Source organism: Rosa rugosa, chromosome 3 (assembly GCF_958449725.1).
Source record: "Rosa rugosa chromosome 3, drRosRugo1.1, whole genome shotgun sequence".
Lineage (NCBI taxonomy): Eukaryota > Viridiplantae > Streptophyta > Magnoliopsida > Rosales > Rosaceae > Rosa > Rosa rugosa.
Genome location: NC_084822.1, coordinates 51071733 through 51091152, shown reverse-complemented (window position 1 = coordinate 51091152; position 19420 = coordinate 51071733). Strand labels below are relative to the sequence as shown.

The following is a 19420-nucleotide window of genomic DNA, read 5'->3' as shown; positions in this document are numbered from 1 at the left end:
CTAAATATGAGATGCCCGTATAAATAATTGTAATTGTTCATGATTGCTATAAAACTTTCTTTTCAAATCAAACAGAAAAAAAAAAAGACGAAGGATTGAAGAGGAGGTTTATTGTAAGAATTGGATAGTGATTTGGTACTTGACGGACATCCCTCGACCATCTAAAGGCATTTATGTTCTTTAGTCATTTGACTCTCGTATGGATTTCTTCTTACACTCCACACATCGTCGATGTGTTCAACAGAAAAAGTCACATCTATTGTTTATACTTTATACAAACGAGAGTTAGACACCAATAAAGAGCAATGTGAAGAAATGTATTGAGTATGTATTAATTATTAAGCTCATATTTGCTCTAATTGTTGGCGCTTGATTTTAATATGGATAGTTTGTTTGAATTTATTCTCTTAATAGAATAAGAAGAAACACATGAGATTAACTAGGACGTCAGATATGATCTCGTTACAATAACAACGCCAGAAGCAATAACACTTAAATAAGGGTTACATTAGAGTTACTTGAAATCATTACATTAGAGTTACAATAACAAACGCCAGAAGCAATAACACTTAAACGCTAGATAATGCATTACTGAAGAATTGGGTGAGTACTTTTTCCTCCCCTCCTGTTATGGATGTTATGAAGAAGATGGAAATGCCTGTGGTTGTCGCTCTTTCACCTGTTATTATGGATGAGGATGTGACTATTCAGGAGTTGGCTTCTCTGTCAGGGAAGAAACGGAAGACATTGAATGAATCTGCTAGAACCGGGAAGCGATTCTTGGCTCTTCCAGAACCGGGACTCTCAATTGAGGATGGATTAACTTTGGCTCTGAAACATAAGCATGGTCATCTTCTGATATCTCCCAAGAAGAAGAAGATGGGAAGACCGAATGGCAGTAAGAATAAGTCCAAGCTAGCTCGGGATATGACTCTTGATGTGAAACCCAAACGTCCGAAAAAATGGAAGACTCATAGTCAGGCTTCTGAGACTGCAGATGCCAATATCATTGAGGTGGTAGGGGTGCAAGTTGAGGAGGCTAGTCCTATTGTGGCCTCGGTTTCAGTTGAAGGGGGAGTGGGCGAGGACTCGCCTACTTCATTTGTTTCTATTTAATTTATTTTCAGGTCGCAAAGATCAGCTGCTTCGTTGAATTTTTTATGTTTGCTTCGGAGTTGCTAGATCTTTGCTAGAATAAAGGTGCTTAATTTTTAAAAGGTGGGTGTACTTGGGGTATGTTGGGTTCTTATTCTGCTTCTAGAATAGGTTTTTAGGGTACTCTGTAATATGGCTCTTTCTGACGGCCCCTTGGGGTGTGTCGTGTTGGTACTGCTTGCTGAAATACAATATCGGGATGACCTCTTTTTACCCAAAAAAAAAAAAAGAGTTACTTGAAATCAGATAAATAAGTCATTGTGGAGATTTTATTTCCAAGTGCTAACACTCGAAGCATTAATCACAAAAAATGATACTTTGTGCATCGCATCATTTCACTTTCTTAAATGAATATGCAATCCATTATATTAAAATAGTGAAGTAATTTAGTTCATTCAACATGGTGTTCATATGACCTAATAAAAAATGTTAACATACCATACTCTTACCTTAAGTATTGTTCTTATATAATAGATGAAGAATCACCCCTAAGCATGATATTCAGGTACATTCAAAAGAAACCCCAACGTGAAGCCAACCACAGGGCACAGACCGAATGAGAGAAGGCACTGGATAGTAAGTACTTGATACAAGAACAACTCTAACTACTAAAACTTTACGCATGTTGTCTCTTGCAACAAGTACAACATTTTTACATATATTTAACACAATATATCACACCCATTAAAAGTAGGGTATCAAGTGCGTTAAACCCACGATCTTTACCTTTGATTTAAATTATAGAGCCGAGCTCAATCATCATCATATTCGATTCAACTCGTCTCGCTTGCAAGTTGTTACAAAAATTTGATTACGTTAACCCAAGGGGTTTGGTTAAGCAGAAACCTGGCTACGCATGCAAGTTTGGTGAATGTGAGCTGGATACTCAAATGGGTTCAACGTTCGATCATCCACTTGTGAAAACATCTCTTGAGGATAATTTTATCCAAATTAGGTCCCGTCTCAGATTGATAGCACATTTTACCACCATTTTGTTTACAAAAATGACAATTCAAGCAAATCACTAAAAAGTTCTAATTATTAATGAGTGAAAAATGGAAAAGAAAAATATGAGCGAGTGACATGGCAAAAAAGTGTCACGAGCTATTGCGTGGCGAACTTTGATAGGTGGAGTTGATGTCAATACTGGAGGCAGTAGAATCAAAAGCCAGTCCCAGGCTCAGACTCTTGAGAGAGAGAGAGAGAGAGAGAGAGAGAAGCCACTGAAAAATTGAAAGAGAGAGGTCGAAATCCCAAAATGCAAGAGACAAAAGACGCGAGCAGCAAGCCCAAAAACCCTAAGAAGGCCAACCTCTCAGATCACAGTTCCATCAAGCACCTCCTCGACGAGTCCGTCTCCGAGGTCGCTCTTTTTTTCTCTTCAATCTCAATTCCTCTCATACATTTTTTCCATCTTTTGCTTCAATTCCAGAAATAATTCGATCAATATATGCATGTATGGATATAGATGGGAATATCGTACGATTATGAATCTCCGTGTTTGATTTCGTTCTCTGATTTTTCGATTGTAATGCGGTATTACTGGTTGGTTGTGTAGATTGTTACGAGTCGGGGATATGTGGAGGATACCAAGTTAAGTAACTTGAAGTTGTTGATTGGAACCATTGTGATAACCATTGCTCTATTTGCTCAGTTCTACAAGAAGAAATTTCCTGAAAACCAGTACTTCCTGATTGGTTGCATTGTATCATATCCTTTTTCAATGGGCAGCATTCAGCTCTGGTTACATTGTATCATATAAATCTTTGCTTTTTCCAATGTTGGAAAATCCTAAATGAGCCGCTAGTTTTGCTTTCTGCTTTCGACAGTATTTTATTGTGATTATGTCCCTAGTTTTCATGTCTCTTATAGATTTATATCAGAAAACTATTGCTATTTGATATATTTGGTTTTCAAAGAGGTTTTCGGGAGAATTTATAAACAAATTTCTTGGTATAAAGTATATGAACATGATCGGAAAGTATATGCTAGTTCAAATTCCCTCAAATGTGTTTAATCTTTGACTCTGGCAAGTATATTGTCATCAATGGGGTGCTACATCTGATCTCCTACATGAAGGAGAAAAATGCAATATTGTTCACTCATCCTCCCGTGGTAAGCATAGTTTCTTCTCTTCTTTTTATTTTATGTTTTTTCATTTTTTTATTGTGTTACGCTCGTACTTTTTCAATGGAGTTGCCATGAGATAGTCAATTGATAGCTTAGTGATACTGTGAGGGATGTTTTTATTTTTGGGAGTGATTCAGATGGTTTTGCAGACATTTTGTTCAATATCTATTACCCAAACATTCCCTTTAGGTAATAGCGTGGTTGTGAGGAAGAACCGAAGAAGAGTTGGTCATATACTTTATTGCTAGAATTTTGAAAATTTTGCCTTGGTTGCACTCCAACTTTATCTTGGCTTTGTTTACTTAACACCGTCTTGCATTAGATAATTGAACTCTGAACTTGCCAACTCTTACGTAGATTTACAGACATTACACTTGATCACATCAATATGGCAATGACATTACACTTTATCACATCAATATGGCAATGTAACCAAAAGTTTCTTATTTTGGTTAACTATGGGATAGAAATAGACTCAATAAGAATGTTTAGAAACACAGAGAGTTGGATTTACAATTTCGGAATTGAAGGAATCTGTGTAATCACTCAGAATTTCTGGCTACAGTTCGTCATATCCTCTAAATGGGATGCACATTAAATTTATTTGTGACTTGGAGGATATATTTGCCTTTGGGAAAGGAAAGAAAGTTGGCTTTGTTGTCCATTTCTAATTTCTTATTCATTTCTGCAGGGATCCTTTAGTACTGGGTTGGTGGTGTCTTCCAAATTACCAAGATTTTCTGACTTGTACACTCTTACAATAGCAAGTGCAGATCCAAAATCAATTTCTGCAAATAAACCTGTGGAATTCACAAAGAGTGTTACTAAGTGGTTTCTCTCTCTCTCTCTCTCTCTCTCTCTCTCTCTCTCTCTCTCTCTCACACACACACACACACACACACACGAATGTTCATTTGTGTTCATATCAGCATATGTTTACCAATGTTTTGCATTGCATCCTGGAGTTTCAAATTGGCCCTAAATACTCTACTTTCTCCCTCTCTATTGCTCTATAATTGTTTCAGGTTTACCGAGGATGGAGTATTGGTGGAAGGCTTGCTGTGGAAGGAAGTAGATGGACTAATAAATGATTATGCAAGAGAACCAAAGAAGAGCAAGTGAAATGAATTCCGGTTTTGGGGGAACTCCCATATGATTCAATTCGCATACACAACGAACTGTTGTTGTATGTGTTGTCTTTTAGAATGAACCTTTGGAAGTGTTGTCATTCAGCATAATATGTAGTCTAAGTTACCATACAGGCCAATTTACAATGAACATCACTCATCAGGGTCCTAAGCCTATTTAGTATTTAGTTATTTCAACTTGATCTAGATATTTGCGTACCCAGTATTTACTTTCTTTAATGCTCTTGTAGCTGGCCAAACCATGTTGAGTGTTTAATCTCAGCACACACAATATTTAATCGACTCTCACAGAGAAGTAAACCACAAAGGAGCCTAGAGAGGCCCAAAATAGAAACTAGTGTAGGAGGAAAGGCCAAAGCAACAAATCAGGTCCAATAGAAGCAACGGCTATCAGAAAATTAAAACAACTCTGCGCAGGATCTTAAAGAATCAAAAGGAAGTGACAGAAGCACCAAAAGAGAAACCAGAAATGACTAGTCTGATATAGTTTTGTTTGAATTGAATTGCATTGGAGAATGGGAAACTATTACTAGCAGTGGCGGAGCCAGAAAATTATATTTACTGGGGCACAAAAAAAATATTGATAATATCAAAGTATAAAAAAAATTGTATATGTAATTTTTATCTAACAACGGTAATTATCCTCAACTTTCATAATAGTCCCATCATCTACACTAGTAAAAATATCGTTCTCATTCGACTGCGGCAATACATGGGTAATTAATTTTTTTTTATCATTTCCGCATTGGATTGAGAAATTTGTAAATAAGAAGGAAATACAAATCTTTAATTGTAATCAATTCTATGATTGATGTCAAAAAGGTTTGGGAATGAAAGATATTATATAATAATATTATATTATATTATATAGGATATCAAAACCTGTTTTCCATTCTAGATATTGATATATTAAATAATTTTTGATAAGATGAGAATTGATATAATAAATATATATATATATATATATATATATAAGAAAAAAGAAGAAAAAAGTATATAGAAAAGAAAAGACAAAAAGAAGCAAAAACTAATAAAAAGAAAAGAAAAGAAAAGAAAAAGCCCAATTGGTAGGTTAGGGCCCTGGTTTCCACTTTCCACAATAAGACCGAACAAGAAGTTCCAAACTTCTTTCCTTCCTCACATACCTGCTCTCTTTGCTTGCATGGCAGCCAGCCTTGCTGCACTGAACTTGTTCTTTGTCCTGGTCATATATATATAAATCAACTTTTGCCAAGAAACATGACTGGGGCACGTGACCCAGGGTGCCCCTTCATCCCTCCGCCCCTGATTACTAGTAGAGCAAGCAACCTATTAACCGGTTTTAGTGTTTTACAGATGGGAGGTATTCATTCATCTGCTGGTCATGTCCTTGTGCTCTGTTCCTTTCAGGCTTTTTTTTTTTTTTTTATATTTTTAACTTATAGTCTTATTTTGCCTTGGTAGTTGTTGTTTTATCTCTCTGTTGGGTTTGCAAGGCTTTTGCGTTTTCATTTCATCATTTCCTGAAAAATCTTGTGGTCCGCAGTCTCCTTCTGCTGCTGCTGCTTCGGCCTTCAGGTTCACTATCTGCTCTTAGCTTCATTACTGTTTCTTGTTCCTTTTCTTCTTTCTTCCTAGTTATCTACATTGCAATCTAGGCTTGAGAGTGTTCTGCATTTTGTGCTCTTGTTCTTCAAGGGTAGTTTTTTCTCTTCTTCTCCTTCAAGTTTAGGCCTCTTTTAGTTTTTGTTTTAGGAGTTTTCATCTGCTCACTCCTATTCTGATTGTGTTTTGTGCCATGCTTTCCTTTACCTTTGTTTGGCTCTTTTACCTACCAACCACTATAATAATCTGAAGTCATCTGAAAGCTGTTTCTATTATCCAAATGAGGGTAGCAGAGAGACAGAGAGAGTTGAGCCTAAAACCACGTCTTAATCTAAAAAAACCCATGTAAAAAATTTCTAAACCATATGAGTAAGATATTTCCCTTCAAAAAAAAAAAAAAAAAATGAGTAAGATATTTAACTATCTATTTGTACACGGCAGGATGCTTTTAAATTTCATCATAACTGTTTTTCCTTTACTTACCAGTATAATTTATGAAAATGTAAGTTTTGGAAACACATGAAGCAATTGTGACCTCATTATATAGCTGCACGTATTCCCTGGAGAACCAATTGACAACCTCGGTGTTTGTCTCTCTACTCTTTGACACAAGTTCAAATGGCTGCTAGCAAACCAGCATTTTTCACGGTCCTCATTGGTGATTTCTGCCGACAACTGGTAATGTTTTCGGCTCCTTTTTTGATTTCCAGAGAAATTACTACAGTCATAAGTTTCCTCATTTTGATTTCCTTATCATTTGGAGAAGAACTTAATTTTCAGCTTGGCTTTGTCCGATTTAATCCACTCATTAGATTGTGAGTCATATCTCATCACTAGTCCACTTATTTTGGTAAACATCTGTAACACCCTTAGCAAAATAGTGTTGATTATGAATTGGTTTCACCGATTATGGGTGAACAAGTGATGAGAAGCTTAGAAGAAGTATACATTTACTAAATAATCTCAACTTATTTTCTCATTGACTCAATGACTAGTGATACTATTATAATTGAAGGCTTTCAAACACTTTGATTAAATTGTTTTCTATGACTAGTGCTTATTCTTGTATTAACTATATGAATTCTTTGTACTGAGACTTCTTCAGAATGCTCTTTAATTGAAACTATGCCCTTCTTTTGATTTGATACCCTAAAATCTCGTCTAGTTATATTGTTATGTGAATTCAGCTGAGAAGCAATTACATTTTGTAGAAAATGCCAACTGCGTTTGTGGACAAGTTAAGGGGAACACCACCTTGCCAATGTGTTCTTAGAGGTCCCAATGGACAAAGTTGGAATGTGACACTGGAAGAGAGAGAAAGTGGTTTGTTCTTCCGTAAGGGTTGGCGGAAATTTGTGAAGTATCATTGTTTGGAAGAAGGGGACTTTTTGGTCTTCCATTATACTGGCAAACTTAAGTTTGATGTCACAATTTATGATGAAAGTGCCTGTGAAATGGATTTAGAAGTATCCAAGAGGAGAAGTCTCGCTGATGGTAGTAGTAAGTTATACTATGTTGAGCACTTGTAGTAATTTTGGTGTGTGCTGTTTTATCTGACAGAACATCTCTCACTCTAAATCTTGTATCAATTTGGCTCCGTATAGGCGATCAAGTAACGTCTGGGAAGGCTGTAATTGAAGAAACACCAACTGGATTGACGGTGTTCCAGTCAAGGAATTCATGTTTTATGAAAACTTTGGAGACATTTAGACGTTATGATCTGGTAAGTACTTTCTACATATTCATTAGCCAATTATGTTTCTAAAAACCTTTTTACTATTGTAATCGGAATTTATGAATCATTTGAGTGGAAACACTTGTAGCATGATCAAAATGGGTTATCGTCCATGTTAATTAATCTCACATTCTCACTCAACATCCTTTATCCGTCAGCCATTTCATTTGTATTGGTTTCATTCTCTTTATTAATACCAATGATGTTCCAATTGCAGACGATTCCGCAGAAAATAGTGAAAGCTGAGGGTCTTAAGGGACACATGTCTCTAACGCTTCGAGATCCAAAACAGAGATCACGGATTGTTGAGACTGATGTCACCTTAGATAAACGTTTGAAGCTGACAAAAGGTTGGTCCCAAAGTTGCCGGGAGTTCAAGATCTCAATTGGGGACAAGGTTGTTTTCGAGTTTGTCAAGCCAAATGTGATTCAACTTCATATCTTCAGAGGCAAAGATGTGCTACTTTCAGGTCCTAAAGTTGTGGACTCTAGCAACTATAGGCAAATCTAGTTCACTGCAGTTTCTTTATGATTGCAAATCTTTTGATTAGAGATGATCTTGTATTTACGCTATTTATTATCATTCCCCAGACTTAATCTAGGAGCTGCTTTATTGTCAATTTCAATTTTCTCTTCTTGTTTTTTTTATCAAAATTCCAATTTCCAAGTATAGCTTGAGACTTGGGTTTGGGTCTATTGGGCTCAATCTTTATTGGGTTTGGGTCAGTTATAAAACAAAAACAAACGCAAATACTAGTAGACACTAGAAACTCGGATTTCTACTCTCTTCTATAACCTTCTTCTTTGCCTCTTGCCCAAGCCAGAGACAGTGAAGACACACACTCTCTCTCTCTCTTCTCATCTCTCCACAACCAACCCACACTCGAAGAAAAGAAATTCCGGTGGCTCTATTGTTACTCGTTCGTTCGTTCGTGATCAAATGGCTAGCCGGCAAGCGACGAAGCTCAGCAAATCGGCGATGGTTTTGGCGGCCATGAACGGCGCCTCCAAAACCTCAAGAAGTTCGCTCTCTCGGTGTCGTGAAACTGCGGTGGCTGCCTCCAAGTTTTCCATGGGCGGCTCCGTCAACGTCGTTTCGGCCAAGTATGTGGCCAACACTCTCAGTCGGAGCTTTCACTCTTCGGGTCCTCGTTTCAACTCCGCCAGCAGCGCTGCTCAGGTCACCAAATGTTCGATTTCTGATTGATTTTGAGATGAATTTTGAGATTAATTTTGAGTCGTACTTGCAGGCTCAGCAGAATGAGTTCACTGAGATGGCATGGGAGGGCATAATTGGGGCTGTGGAAGCCGCCAGAAATAGCAAGCAACAAGTGGTGGAATCTGAGCACCTGATGAAAGCTGTCTTGGAGCAGAAGGATGGTTTGGCCAGGAGAATCTTCACCAAGGCTGGTGTAGACAACACCACTGTTCTCCAGGCCACCGATGACTTCATTGCTCAGCAACCCAAGGTACACACAATTCCCTCAGATATTATAAAGCTTTTGGTGTATCCCCAATTGGGGCATTTCGTTGTTTATAAAAGATTAGATTGAACATTGTGTTGTTGTCGTAGGTGATGGGTGCGACCAGTGGACCTATAATAGGCACACATCTCGGCGCTCTGTTGGAGAATGCCCGAAGGCAGAAGAAAGAAATGAATGATGATTTTGTGTCTGTGGAGCACCTTGTGTTGGCGTTTCAGTCCGACACACGGTTTGGGCAGCAATTGTTCAAAAACCTCCAGCTTACTGACAAGGATTTGAAGGAGGCTGTTAAACATGTTCGTGGAAATCAGAGAGTCACTGATCAAAGTATGATTCTACCTTGAATTGTCGGTTTCAAATTCTTTGTTCACTAGTTAGTATCATAGAGCTTACATAGTGAGTGATTGTTTTTAGATCCTGAAGGAACAAAATGCTTTGCTTGTTGAGTATTCTTACATGCCTTAGTTCTTTCCGTAGATCCTGAAGGGAAATATGAGGCTTTGACTAAATATGGGAACGACTTGACTGAGCTCGCCAGTCGTGGCAAACTTGATCCAGTTATTGGACGGGATGATGAAATACGGCGTTGTATCCAAATACTGTCCAGGAGAACAAAAAATAATCCTGTTATTATTGGAGAGCCTGGTGTCGGAAAAACTGCAATCGCTGAAGGGTAAGTTTATTTGTTGTTTCATCTTGGTTCTTTAGTAACTTCTAAAAATGTAAACCTTAGTTTTTTGTTGATTTATTCTTGTAAATTGTTTTACCTGATGCATTAGTCTAAATGCTACCGGCGCACTTTGCAAAATCAGTTTAGTTAGTGAAATCACCTAGATGTTCTGCTATAGTTAACTATGGCTCCCCAGGTGTCATACTTGCCAGATTATTCATCATGCATCCTCTGCATTTTTCTGCATGCTTTCATTGATTTGGTATACCTTTTATATCGTCTGCAGATTAGCTCAACGGATTGTGCGTGGGGATGTTCCGGAACCCCTCTTGAACAGAAAGGTAGTACATTTGTATTGTATGTGGAAAACAAAATTTTAGTTTCAATACCTTTATCGCCCTTTAAAGTTGGATCCAAATTTTGCATTAATTGTTCTAAGTTGGCAATATGCAACGTTCTAAATATTTTACCATGGATTTATTTCATTCTGAACTATTCACAATTTATTCTATTAAATGAAAAAGTTCCTTGATGTTCTATTTTGGATCTAAATCAGCATTTTGCCTTGTATCCTCAGTTGATTTCTTTAGATATGGGTTCATTGGTCGCTGGAGCCAAGTTTCGCGGTGACTTTGAGGAAAGATTGAAAGCTGTATTGAAGGAAGTTACTGCTTCAAATGGACAGATCATATTATTCATTGATGAGATTCATACTGTTGTAGGAGCAGGTGTGTGTTCTTCTTCTGGCAAAGCTAGTTATTTTGTAGTTAATCTGTGAGATTGTCTTTTTATATTCTTGTACATGATTGTTTTTGTTAGGGGCTACAAGTGGTGCAATGGATGCTGGGAACTTGTTGAAACCAATGCTTGGGCGGGGTGAACTACGGTGTATAGGAGCAACCACTTTGAATGAGTACAGAAAATACATTGAGAAGGATCCTGCACTGGAGCGTAGGTTTCAGCAGGTTTTTTGTGGTCAGCCATCTGTCGAAGACACAATATCCATTCTTCGTGGGTTGCGTGAGCGGTACGAGCTGCATCATGGTGTGAAAATATCAGATAGTGCCCTTGTTTCTGCAGCAGTTCTTTCTGACAGATACATTACAGAACGATTTTTGCCTGACAAAGGTATGGTTATAGGCTTATAGCCTTCAGTTTAACTCTCTTTCTTTTTTCTTAGAGGCTTGGAGCCATTATTATATAGCATTATTTTCCAGCTATCCCTGTTTTAGTTTGTAACTTAGCTTCTTTATTTCAGCCATTGATCTTGTTGATGAAGCTGCTGCAAAGCTGAAAATGGAGATCACATCCAAGCCAACTGAGTTAGATGAGGTAGACAGAGCTGTACTGAAGTTGGAGATGGAGAAGCTGTCTTTGCAAAATGACACAGATAAATCATCGAAAGAAAGGTTAAGCAAGCTGGAGAGTGACCTCGCATTGCTCAAACAGAAACAAAAAGAATTTAATGAACAGTGGGATCGTGAGAAGGCTCTCATGACTCGAATACGATCAATTAAAGAAGAGGTATTCCTCAATCTTGTCTGGAAATGTGCATCATTTAATGGCTTGATTTTCTGATATATGGGTTCTTAATTTTGTAGATTGATAGAGTAAACCAAGAGATGGAAGCTGCTGAACGTGCATATGACCTAAGTCGTGCTGCTGAGCTCAAATATGGAACTCTAATGTCCCTGCAGCGCCAGTTAGAAGAGGCTGAGAAAAACCTTTCTGAGTACCAGAAGTCTGGAAAATCTTTCCTACGAGAAGAAGTCACCGATCTTGATATTGCTGAGATTGTAAGCAAATGGACTGGTATACCCTTGTCAAACCTTCAACAGTCGGAAAGAGACAAGCTAGTCATGCTAGAACAGGTGCTTCATAAGAGGGTAGTGGGTCAAGATATAGCCGTGAAATCGGTAGCTGATGCAATCAGACGTTCAAGGGCTGGTCTATCAGACCCAAACCGACCTATTGCAAGTTTCATGTTTTTGGGACCTACTGGTGTGGGGAAAACAGAGCTTGCAAAGGCCTTGGCCAGCTATCTCTTCAACACAGAAAATGCTCTGGTTAGGATTGATATGAGTGAGTACATGGAAAAGCATGCAGTTTCACGTTTGGTGGGTGCTCCGCCTGGTTATGTTGGTTATGAAGAAGGTGGACAACTAACAGAAGTGGTTCGTCGAAGACCCTATTGTGTAGTGCTATTCGATGAAATAGAGAAAGCACATCAGGATGTGTTCAATATTTTGTTACAATTGCTGGATGATGGAAGGATAACCGACTCACAAGGAAGGACTGTAAGCTTCACCAATTGTGTTGTGATAATGACCTCAAATCTTGGCTCCCACTATATACTTGAAACTCTTCGTAATACTCAAGACAGCAAGGATGCAGTTTATGAGTTGATGAAAAGACAAGTGGTTGAATTGGCGAGACATACTTTCCGCCCTGAGTTTTTGAATCGAGTTGATGAGTTTATCGTGTTCCAGCCTTTGGACTCCAAAGAGATCTGTAACATTGTTGACATACAGGTGATCAATCTTCTACGAGTAATGCTTTTACTTTCAGTTGTGATCTAAGTTAGTTGTCCTTTTCTTAGTGACTCATATTTGAAAATTTGAAATATTTAAAATGCTTCATTTCCTATTGCAGATGAACCGGGTTAAAGATAGGCTGAAGCAAAAGAAAATCGAGCTTCATTATACAAAGGAAGCTGTGGAGCTTCTTGGTAAATTGGGCTTTGATCCGAACTTTGGAGCAAGGCCAGTAAAGAGGGTGATACAGCAGCTGGTTGAGAATGAAATTGCAATGGGACTGTTGAGAGGCGATTTCAGTGAGGAGGATGCGATCATTGTTGATGCTGAGGTGTCCCCATCCGCCAAAGATATTCCTCCACAGAAGAGGTTGCGCATCAGGAAATTGGAGAATGCTTCTTCTAGTGTAGATGACATGGTTGCGAATGACTGATTTTGGAATTCTGAATTGTACATTAGCAGAAGAACAGGTTTGTTTTAGTACGTCTGTACGTGAAGACTTTCTGGTCTTACAAAAGTAGGATTTACAGTAAATGTTCAAGCGAGATTGTGAGAAAACTAGAAAAGGAAGAAAAACGAGAGGTGAAGGCTGAACATGAAAAAGATGTGGGAGACAATGAACACGGCCTCATCGTGGATAGCATCTCCTCTTTTTCCATATACAGAGCCCATTAACCAAGGGGTAGCTCATGTTTGTGGGTACCCAAAATAAACAAAACAGAAGGACAATAATTGTGTATATAAAGGGTGTAAGTAGGACTTAGAGGGCACTAGTAGACACTGGACAATGCATGGATGACAATGGCGCGAAACCAACCAAACTGTATATGGAACTCGATCCATCCTCGTCTATCCAATTAGAGGAATGTTAGAGCGGTAACCCAAAATTTGGGTGGACTTTGATACAGTTTGGAAATGGAGAAAACAACACAAAAGTTAAGGGAGCCTTTCCAGTGTGCTTTAGTTTGGCAGGCATCATCCAACTGGTAAACAAGGAGAATATATGTTGACACTTGTTTGCTGACTTGTTATACAAATGTGAATCCACAACATTCTCCTGGCCTTGTACAATCAACACATACTTCTTCTTCTTCTTCTTGATGAATCATATAACCAGATAGTCTATAGATGGATCGCGTGGCATGCATTTTGGCTGGTTTTCATGAATGCGAGCCGTCTGTACTCTCTTGGACCTCCCTCAGCCCAAGATGATTGATACATCCTTGGCTCCTCCCCATCTTACAATACAGGTTATACAACTTTACTTGGCTTTCAAGAAAATCTACACCAAACTTGTATTTTTTTTTTTGAAGGAAAATAATTTACTCATCATTTCATTATACTCAATCATGAATACAAGGCCCCAAACAAGTCACGGGATGGATCACGGAACTATATGCACGGCATTACCCAACAATTGATAATTATATCTGCTAGACTTGGGCAATTTAATAATCACTCTACTTTTTAATCCAACGATTCTTATCACTGTCACTAATAATTATATAATGTACTATGAATCAGTTAACTTTTGCTTTGAAGTAGCAGAATATGAATTATGCAAATCATGACAAATTACCCAAGGTTAACTCCAAGTAAATAGAAAAAAGCGTGTATGATCGTACATCCACTGGCAACAACAAAGAAACAAATCAGACGACATATGGCTGTAGATGAACATGTAAAACAAATCATAGAACATCTAGTTGGCATTGAAATATTGATTTTGTTATGTGAAACTCGAACACAAACAAAACCACCGAGGAGCCCAAATTAGAAGAACGAATGAATCCAATCCAATATAGCCATATAGGTCCCAACCTCGGACTCTGATCTCAAGTAGAGGAGAGAAGCTCAGCATTTGCTGCACGCACTTCCACACTAACCCACTCTCTGAAATCAACATAATACTCTACGTGCTTGTCTACCTGGTTATAGTAGTAGACCTTCAAGGTACAAATGATCTTGGGCCATTTCTGGGGCCTGCACGAAGCTTCTTTAATCAACACGTTTAGCTGGACGGCGTGATAATAATTGAAAGGACGGAAGTGACGGTGTTAGTACTCTACACAATAGCGACCTTACACAGTTACCCATGCAAAACTAATGGCTTGCTTTGGAACCAGACCCTCTCCTCCCACTGTTCACACAACCCCACACTAACCAGAATTAGCTTTTTCCGTTTTTCCAAACCTTTTTTTTTTTTTTTTATACTTACATCGGAGATAAAGAAATCTTGTTTTCACAGCGAGGAAAAATGACTCGTTTTCTTGTCTTCAAAACAAAGAAAAGGATTCTAATATAAAAAATAAAAAAAAAGGAAACCAAAATTAAAAGAAAAACTAAAATTCTTGTTTTCCAACTCTGGTTGGTACTGTATGTTTTAAGCGCTCTTGTTTAGACAGCTTCTGAGTAGTTAGGTTTTGTTAGAATAATAGTGCGTGGATTTCCTAAAAGGTGAGTGTACTCTGTATTGTGGAGTTCTTTATTTATTAGAATAGATTCTCTGTAAGTCCTAAATGACGACTTTTTATTTATTGACGACTCCATTGGGGTGTGTCGTTTGGTACTGCTTGCTAAATTATAAAATCGGGTTGACCTCTTTCGATTCAAAAAAAAATAAGCGCTCTTGTTTTAACATTTATATACTATCAAGTAAAATAATACTTAACAGATAAGATAGGAGTTTTACAGATAAAAATTATGGACAAAATTTAAAATTTTAATATTCGTTACAAGTCGGTTATTCATGTCATTAAAAAATAGATTTATAATTATGAGTACGAAGAAGTCATAAGCAACTTTTTGACCCGTGATTTAAATTTATGAAAGACGGTTATATTATAATTTACAAAAATAACATCTCAAAAAACTTGAAGGTCAAAAATCTTAGATGAAGTTGTAATAAGTGGTTTATCGATCAGGGGTCAGTTACCGAAAATACTATAGCACAGATTTGAAGGGATTATAAAATGTCAAAGTTACAAACAATTATAATCCGCAATTTTCTATAATAATTCAAGCTCAAAAATCTCAAAAAAAAAAAACTTCAATACTTAATAAATAGACTGACCTCTTTTGATAATAACTCAAATAAAAAGAATAGAAAGAAAAAAAAGATTTCATTTTTTTTTTTTTTTAAGAGAAAGATTTATATTTTCTTTTTTATTGAGAAGAGAGGATTTGTTTTAGAGAAAAACCTTAATTTCTCTCTCTTCAGTTCAGTATGAGTGCCTGCTCAGTAAGATTGTTGCTGGCACTGAGCAGGCTATAAATAATCAAGCCACGAAACAAAGTTACACTCCCTCTCTCTGCGTTTCGCATTAAATAAACAATATATAAAATCTTACTCTGCGTCTCCTTGTATCTCGCATTTTAGGCTGCCCTGTTTCCGTGCAATGTAGTTCAGTTTAGTACAACTGAAGCAGAAGAAGAAGAAGCTACTACCCGATCAGACCAAATGGCCAAGTGTCACCGCAACGACGTCGGATCTATTGTCCTAGACCGTCCCTCCACCACCGCCCACTCCCGCCTCTGGTCTTCCTTCTCCGCCGCCTCGTTCCGCCGCTTAATCTTCGACGCCGTCAGCTGCGGCGCCAGCTCCCGCTACCGCCACCGACACGAAACCGACGCCGCCGCCCCTCCCGCTCCCGCTCCCGCCAGTCCTCCCGCCGGATCAACCCTCAAGCAATCCGAAGAGCCGGAGAAGGCAAAGCCGAAGCCCAAGTCCGAGAAGCTCTCGGATCTTCTGAACCTGGCGGCGGAATGGTCGGAGGCCGAGAGCGACGCGGTGACCAAGAAGAAAGTGGAGTCATTGGAGGAGCTGAAGCGCGTGGCCGGGGAGTTGCAGGTCGAAAACGACGCCGTCGAGAAGCGGAGAGAGGCGGCCAGCCACGTCAGACTGCTGGCCAAGGAAGACTCCGAAGCGAGAGCCACACTTGCGATGCTCGGCGTCATTCCGCCGCTCGTCGGAATGCTCGACGACTCCGATGACGTCGATGATCAGATCGCATCACTCTATGCTCTGCTCAATCTCGGCATCGGCAACGATGTGTGAGTTGCTTCAATTTTTCTCCAATCTCATTTCTAATACCTTTTAATTTCTTGCATGCACTTTTTTTTTTTTTAAATTGTTTTTATCCGCTTCTATCTTTGATCAATAATCAATTCAGTAAAAGTTGGATTCGTTTATGTTTAATTCGCATTCTGGTTGCTGTCATTTTCATGCCATACTGTTTCATCCGCTGTCATTTTCTTCTTCATCTAGATTTTTTATGTATTTATTATTAGAACGTATGTCAATTGAAGCTATCTTTTCAGGTCAATTCTCTTTAGATTGGGAGAAAGGGAAGTGTTGAGGGTCGAATTCTAGTATAAACCCCTCATCTATTTTTTTTTTTCCGGAAACAACCCGGTTCTTAATTGCCGGACTGTAAAAAGTTTGCGACTTTTGTTATGTTGTAATTATTTTCCGGCATTCAGTTAATTTGTTTTAATGTCATTATAATTTGCAAATGAATAGCATTTAACTTTTGTGAAGTCAATAATTTCATTGTGAATGATTTATGGACCACCCCTGTTACAGGAACAAAGCTGCTATCCTCCAAGCAGGTGCTGTGCACAAAATGCTGAAGCTGATTGAATCTCCAAACTCATCAGTCTCCGAAGCAATAATTGCAAACTTCCTTGGCTTAAGTGCTTTGGATTCTAATAAACCCATTATTGGATCATCAGGTGCCATACCTTTCTTGCTTAAAATCCTCAAGAATTTGGACAACACAATTAGCAGCCAAGCTAAGCAAGACGCCTTGAGGGCTCTGTACAATCTTTCAATCTTCCCATCCAATGTTTCCTATATACTGGAAACCGATATGATCCCATTTTTCTTTAATGCACTGGGTGACATGGAAATGAGTGAAAGAATCCTTGCAATTCTAAGCAACATGGTATCTACTCCTGAAGGCCGAAAAGCAATCAGCAGTGTGCGCGATGCATTCCCTGTATTGGTTGATGCATTGAATTGGAACGACTCCCCCGGGTGTCAAGAGAAAGCATCCTACATTTTAATGGTAATGGCACACAAGGCGTTTGGGGATAGGCAAGCCATGATTGAGGCAGGAGTGGGATCAGCATTGCTCGAATTAACGCTTTTGGGTAGTACATTGGCGCAGAAGAGAGCTTCGAGGATCTTGGAGTGTTTGAGAGTGGACAAAGGAAAACAGATCTCACAGAACTTTGGCGGGAGTGGAGCGGTTTCTGCTCCAATTTGTGGGTCTTCATCATCTTCTACAAACCCTAATCTAGGTTCCAAGGAGTGTTTGGAAGAGGATGAGGACATGATGAGTGATGAGAGGAAAGCAGTAAAGCAATTAGTACAACAGAGTTTGCAGAGCAACATGAGGAGGATTGTGAAGAGAGCCAATTTGCCCCAAGACTTTGTTCCGTCAGATCATTTCAAGTCACTCATCTCAAGTTCAACTTCAAAGAGCTTGCCATTTTGAGATGATGTGGAGATTGAAGGGAAGAATTTGAGAAGTTAGTCTTCTTTTCATACAATCATATATACTCTTATTCCAGCTTCTAGGCCTTAATCTGTAGCTTTTGTTAGGGTATGAATCTTTTCAAAATTTATATAGTTATCCTAGTAAAATTCTTGTTTAGTCTTGTTGTGTAAATGTGTCAAATGCTTCCTGGTTACCGTTCTCATTTTGGCTTGAATCTATATGAAAGCTTTGAGATCAATGGCATGGCTTGCAATATTGGGAAATTACCGGGGAGGGTATAGGCATATAATATTTGTTATGATCATCCAACACCCCACAATGGTCATGGGGTCACTTAACTTTCAACCCCTCCCCATTAGTAGAGTTTTGTCCAACCCTTTGTCCCTAGTCCCTACTCAAATTTTAAAAATTGCTAATACACCATACCTCTGTTGGAAGGGGTGTCGGTCATTTTCTAATACATGAAAGCGGGACTGGTCAGAAGTCAGGACCTTCTTCAATTCCCATCTGGGAACCTTAATTTCCTTTGTTTTTGTTTCGATATGTAAAAGTCTTGTTTAGAACCCTGCATTTATTTACAGAGTTGAAACTTGAGTGAACAAAAAAAAAATTTCACAGTTGCATTGCAGTGAGAACATGGATTGTTAATGTCAACCTCCTTCTCGATCTCGTTTCATTATCAATCGTCAATTGCTTGCTTTGGCCTTGTTTACTGAGCCGGTCTCTATTATTGATTTACAGATCTGACTTCATCTGAGCAGAATAGAAGACTTTAGCAAGCAAGATATTGTGGTTTTCAGAGTTGAGCTGAGCTAGGTGGCTGTTCATCATTGTTCAAAGTCATTACCAAAAAAAAAAAAAAAAAAAGGTCATCGACATTTCGTCCCCATGAGTGATCAGTTATATCACAAATATTAGCATATAGTGCGGTGCTGTACCCGTATGGCGGTATGGGCATTTTGTAATCTTTGTATAAAAGTTCATAATCTGGCTATTTTGCTCAGTATGTCCCTGCTATGTGACTTGATTTTGGTGTAAATATTTATAATGTAAGATTCATGATCTGTGGGCTGTGGAGTTTTGTTAAGTCATCAAAAATTTAATGAGCAATGCACAAGTATAATTTGGTTAGTAGAATGATTAAATTGAGGGTGCAGTGTATACAATATATGAATATAAGACCATGAAGATGCATAATTTACAGTAATATAGAATGTGCGTAATGAAACCAGATCTGGATTTGCCTTTTATTTAAGGCAGATCGTGCTTTGCATCGTCTCAATGAGATAATCTACTATAGTTTATCATTAGTGGTGTCTTTCAAACCTAAACACACTCGGCCCACTTGTATTCTGAGTACAATTATGTACGAATTATATTATATTTACTAGCATGTTGCTCCATATGGAAGCAGAACTTGGTGGCTAGGTCGAAGACTTGGTCCTGCAGCGTCCTTCTAAATTGTGGTGCAGCATG

The 19420-nt window shown here is 38.4% G+C and overlaps 4 protein-coding genes across 9 annotated transcripts; all 4 read left to right on the top strand.

Moving 5' to 3' along the window:
* The first annotated feature begins 2338 nt into the window (after window positions 1–2338).
* On the top strand, window positions 2339–4638 carry LOC133738766 (signal peptidase complex subunit 2-like). Of its 2 annotated transcripts, none has more exons than XM_062166379.1 (5): window positions 2339–2518; window positions 2714–2865; window positions 3189–3270; window positions 3977–4113; window positions 4311–4638. In XM_062166379.1, exons 1-5 carry the CDS (start codon window positions 2414–2416, stop codon window positions 4405–4407), a joined length of 573 nt encoding a protein of 190 aa, XP_062022363.1. In that variant the 5' UTR covers window positions 2339–2413; the 3' UTR covers window positions 4408–4638. The 2 variants fall into 2 exon arrangements, with proteins under 2 accessions (XP_062022363.1, XP_062022362.1); XM_062166378.1 differs by having other exon boundaries at window positions 2341–2518; window positions 3977–4116.
* Window positions 4639–5835: 1197 nt separating this feature from the next.
* Window positions 5836–8428, top strand: LOC133736648 (B3 domain-containing protein REM5-like). 3 transcript variants are annotated; one of them, XM_062164224.1, is made up of 5 exons: window positions 5836–5990; window positions 6565–6695; window positions 7229–7511; window positions 7622–7740; window positions 7970–8428. In XM_062164224.1, the coding sequence occupies exons 2-5, from the start codon at window positions 6636–6638 to the stop codon at window positions 8261–8263; spliced, it is 756 nt and encodes a 251-aa protein (XP_062020208.1). In that variant the 5' UTR covers window positions 5836–5990; window positions 6565–6635; the 3' UTR covers window positions 8264–8428. The 3 variants fall into 3 exon arrangements, with proteins under 3 accessions (XP_062020208.1, XP_062020205.1, XP_062020206.1); XM_062164221.1 differs by having other exon boundaries at window positions 5838–5990; window positions 7229–7517; XM_062164222.1 differs by having other exon boundaries at window positions 5838–5990; window positions 6525–6695; window positions 7229–7517.
* Window positions 8429–8558: 130 nt separating this feature from the next.
* On the top strand, window positions 8559–13515 carry LOC133736647 (chaperone protein ClpB4, mitochondrial). Of its 2 annotated transcripts, none has more exons than XM_062164220.1 (10): window positions 8559–8932; window positions 9003–9221; window positions 9326–9563; window positions 9714–9909; window positions 10193–10247; window positions 10484–10634; window positions 10726–11034; window positions 11165–11430; window positions 11508–12437; window positions 12559–13515. In XM_062164220.1, the coding sequence occupies exons 1-10, from the start codon at window positions 8693–8695 to the stop codon at window positions 12871–12873; spliced, it is 2919 nt and encodes a 972-aa protein (XP_062020204.1). In that variant the 5' UTR covers window positions 8559–8692; the 3' UTR covers window positions 12874–13515. The 2 variants fall into 2 exon arrangements, with proteins under 2 accessions (XP_062020204.1, XP_062020203.1); XM_062164219.1 differs by having other exon boundaries at window positions 9702–9909.
* Window positions 13516–15643: 2128 nt separating this feature from the next.
* On the top strand, window positions 15644–19057 carry LOC133741029 (U-box domain-containing protein 13-like). Of its 2 annotated transcripts, XM_062168960.1 has the most exons (3): window positions 15644–16493; window positions 17026–17975; window positions 18686–19057. In XM_062168960.1, exons 1-2 carry the CDS (start codon window positions 15901–15903, stop codon window positions 17939–17941), a joined length of 1509 nt encoding a protein of 502 aa, XP_062024944.1. In that variant the 5' UTR covers window positions 15644–15900; the 3' UTR covers window positions 17942–17975; window positions 18686–19057. The 2 variants fall into 2 exon arrangements, with proteins under 2 accessions (XP_062024944.1, XP_062024946.1); XM_062168962.1 differs by lacking the exon at window positions 18686–19057 and having other exon boundaries at window positions 17026–18100.
* Window positions 19058–19420: the final 363 nt, after the last annotated feature.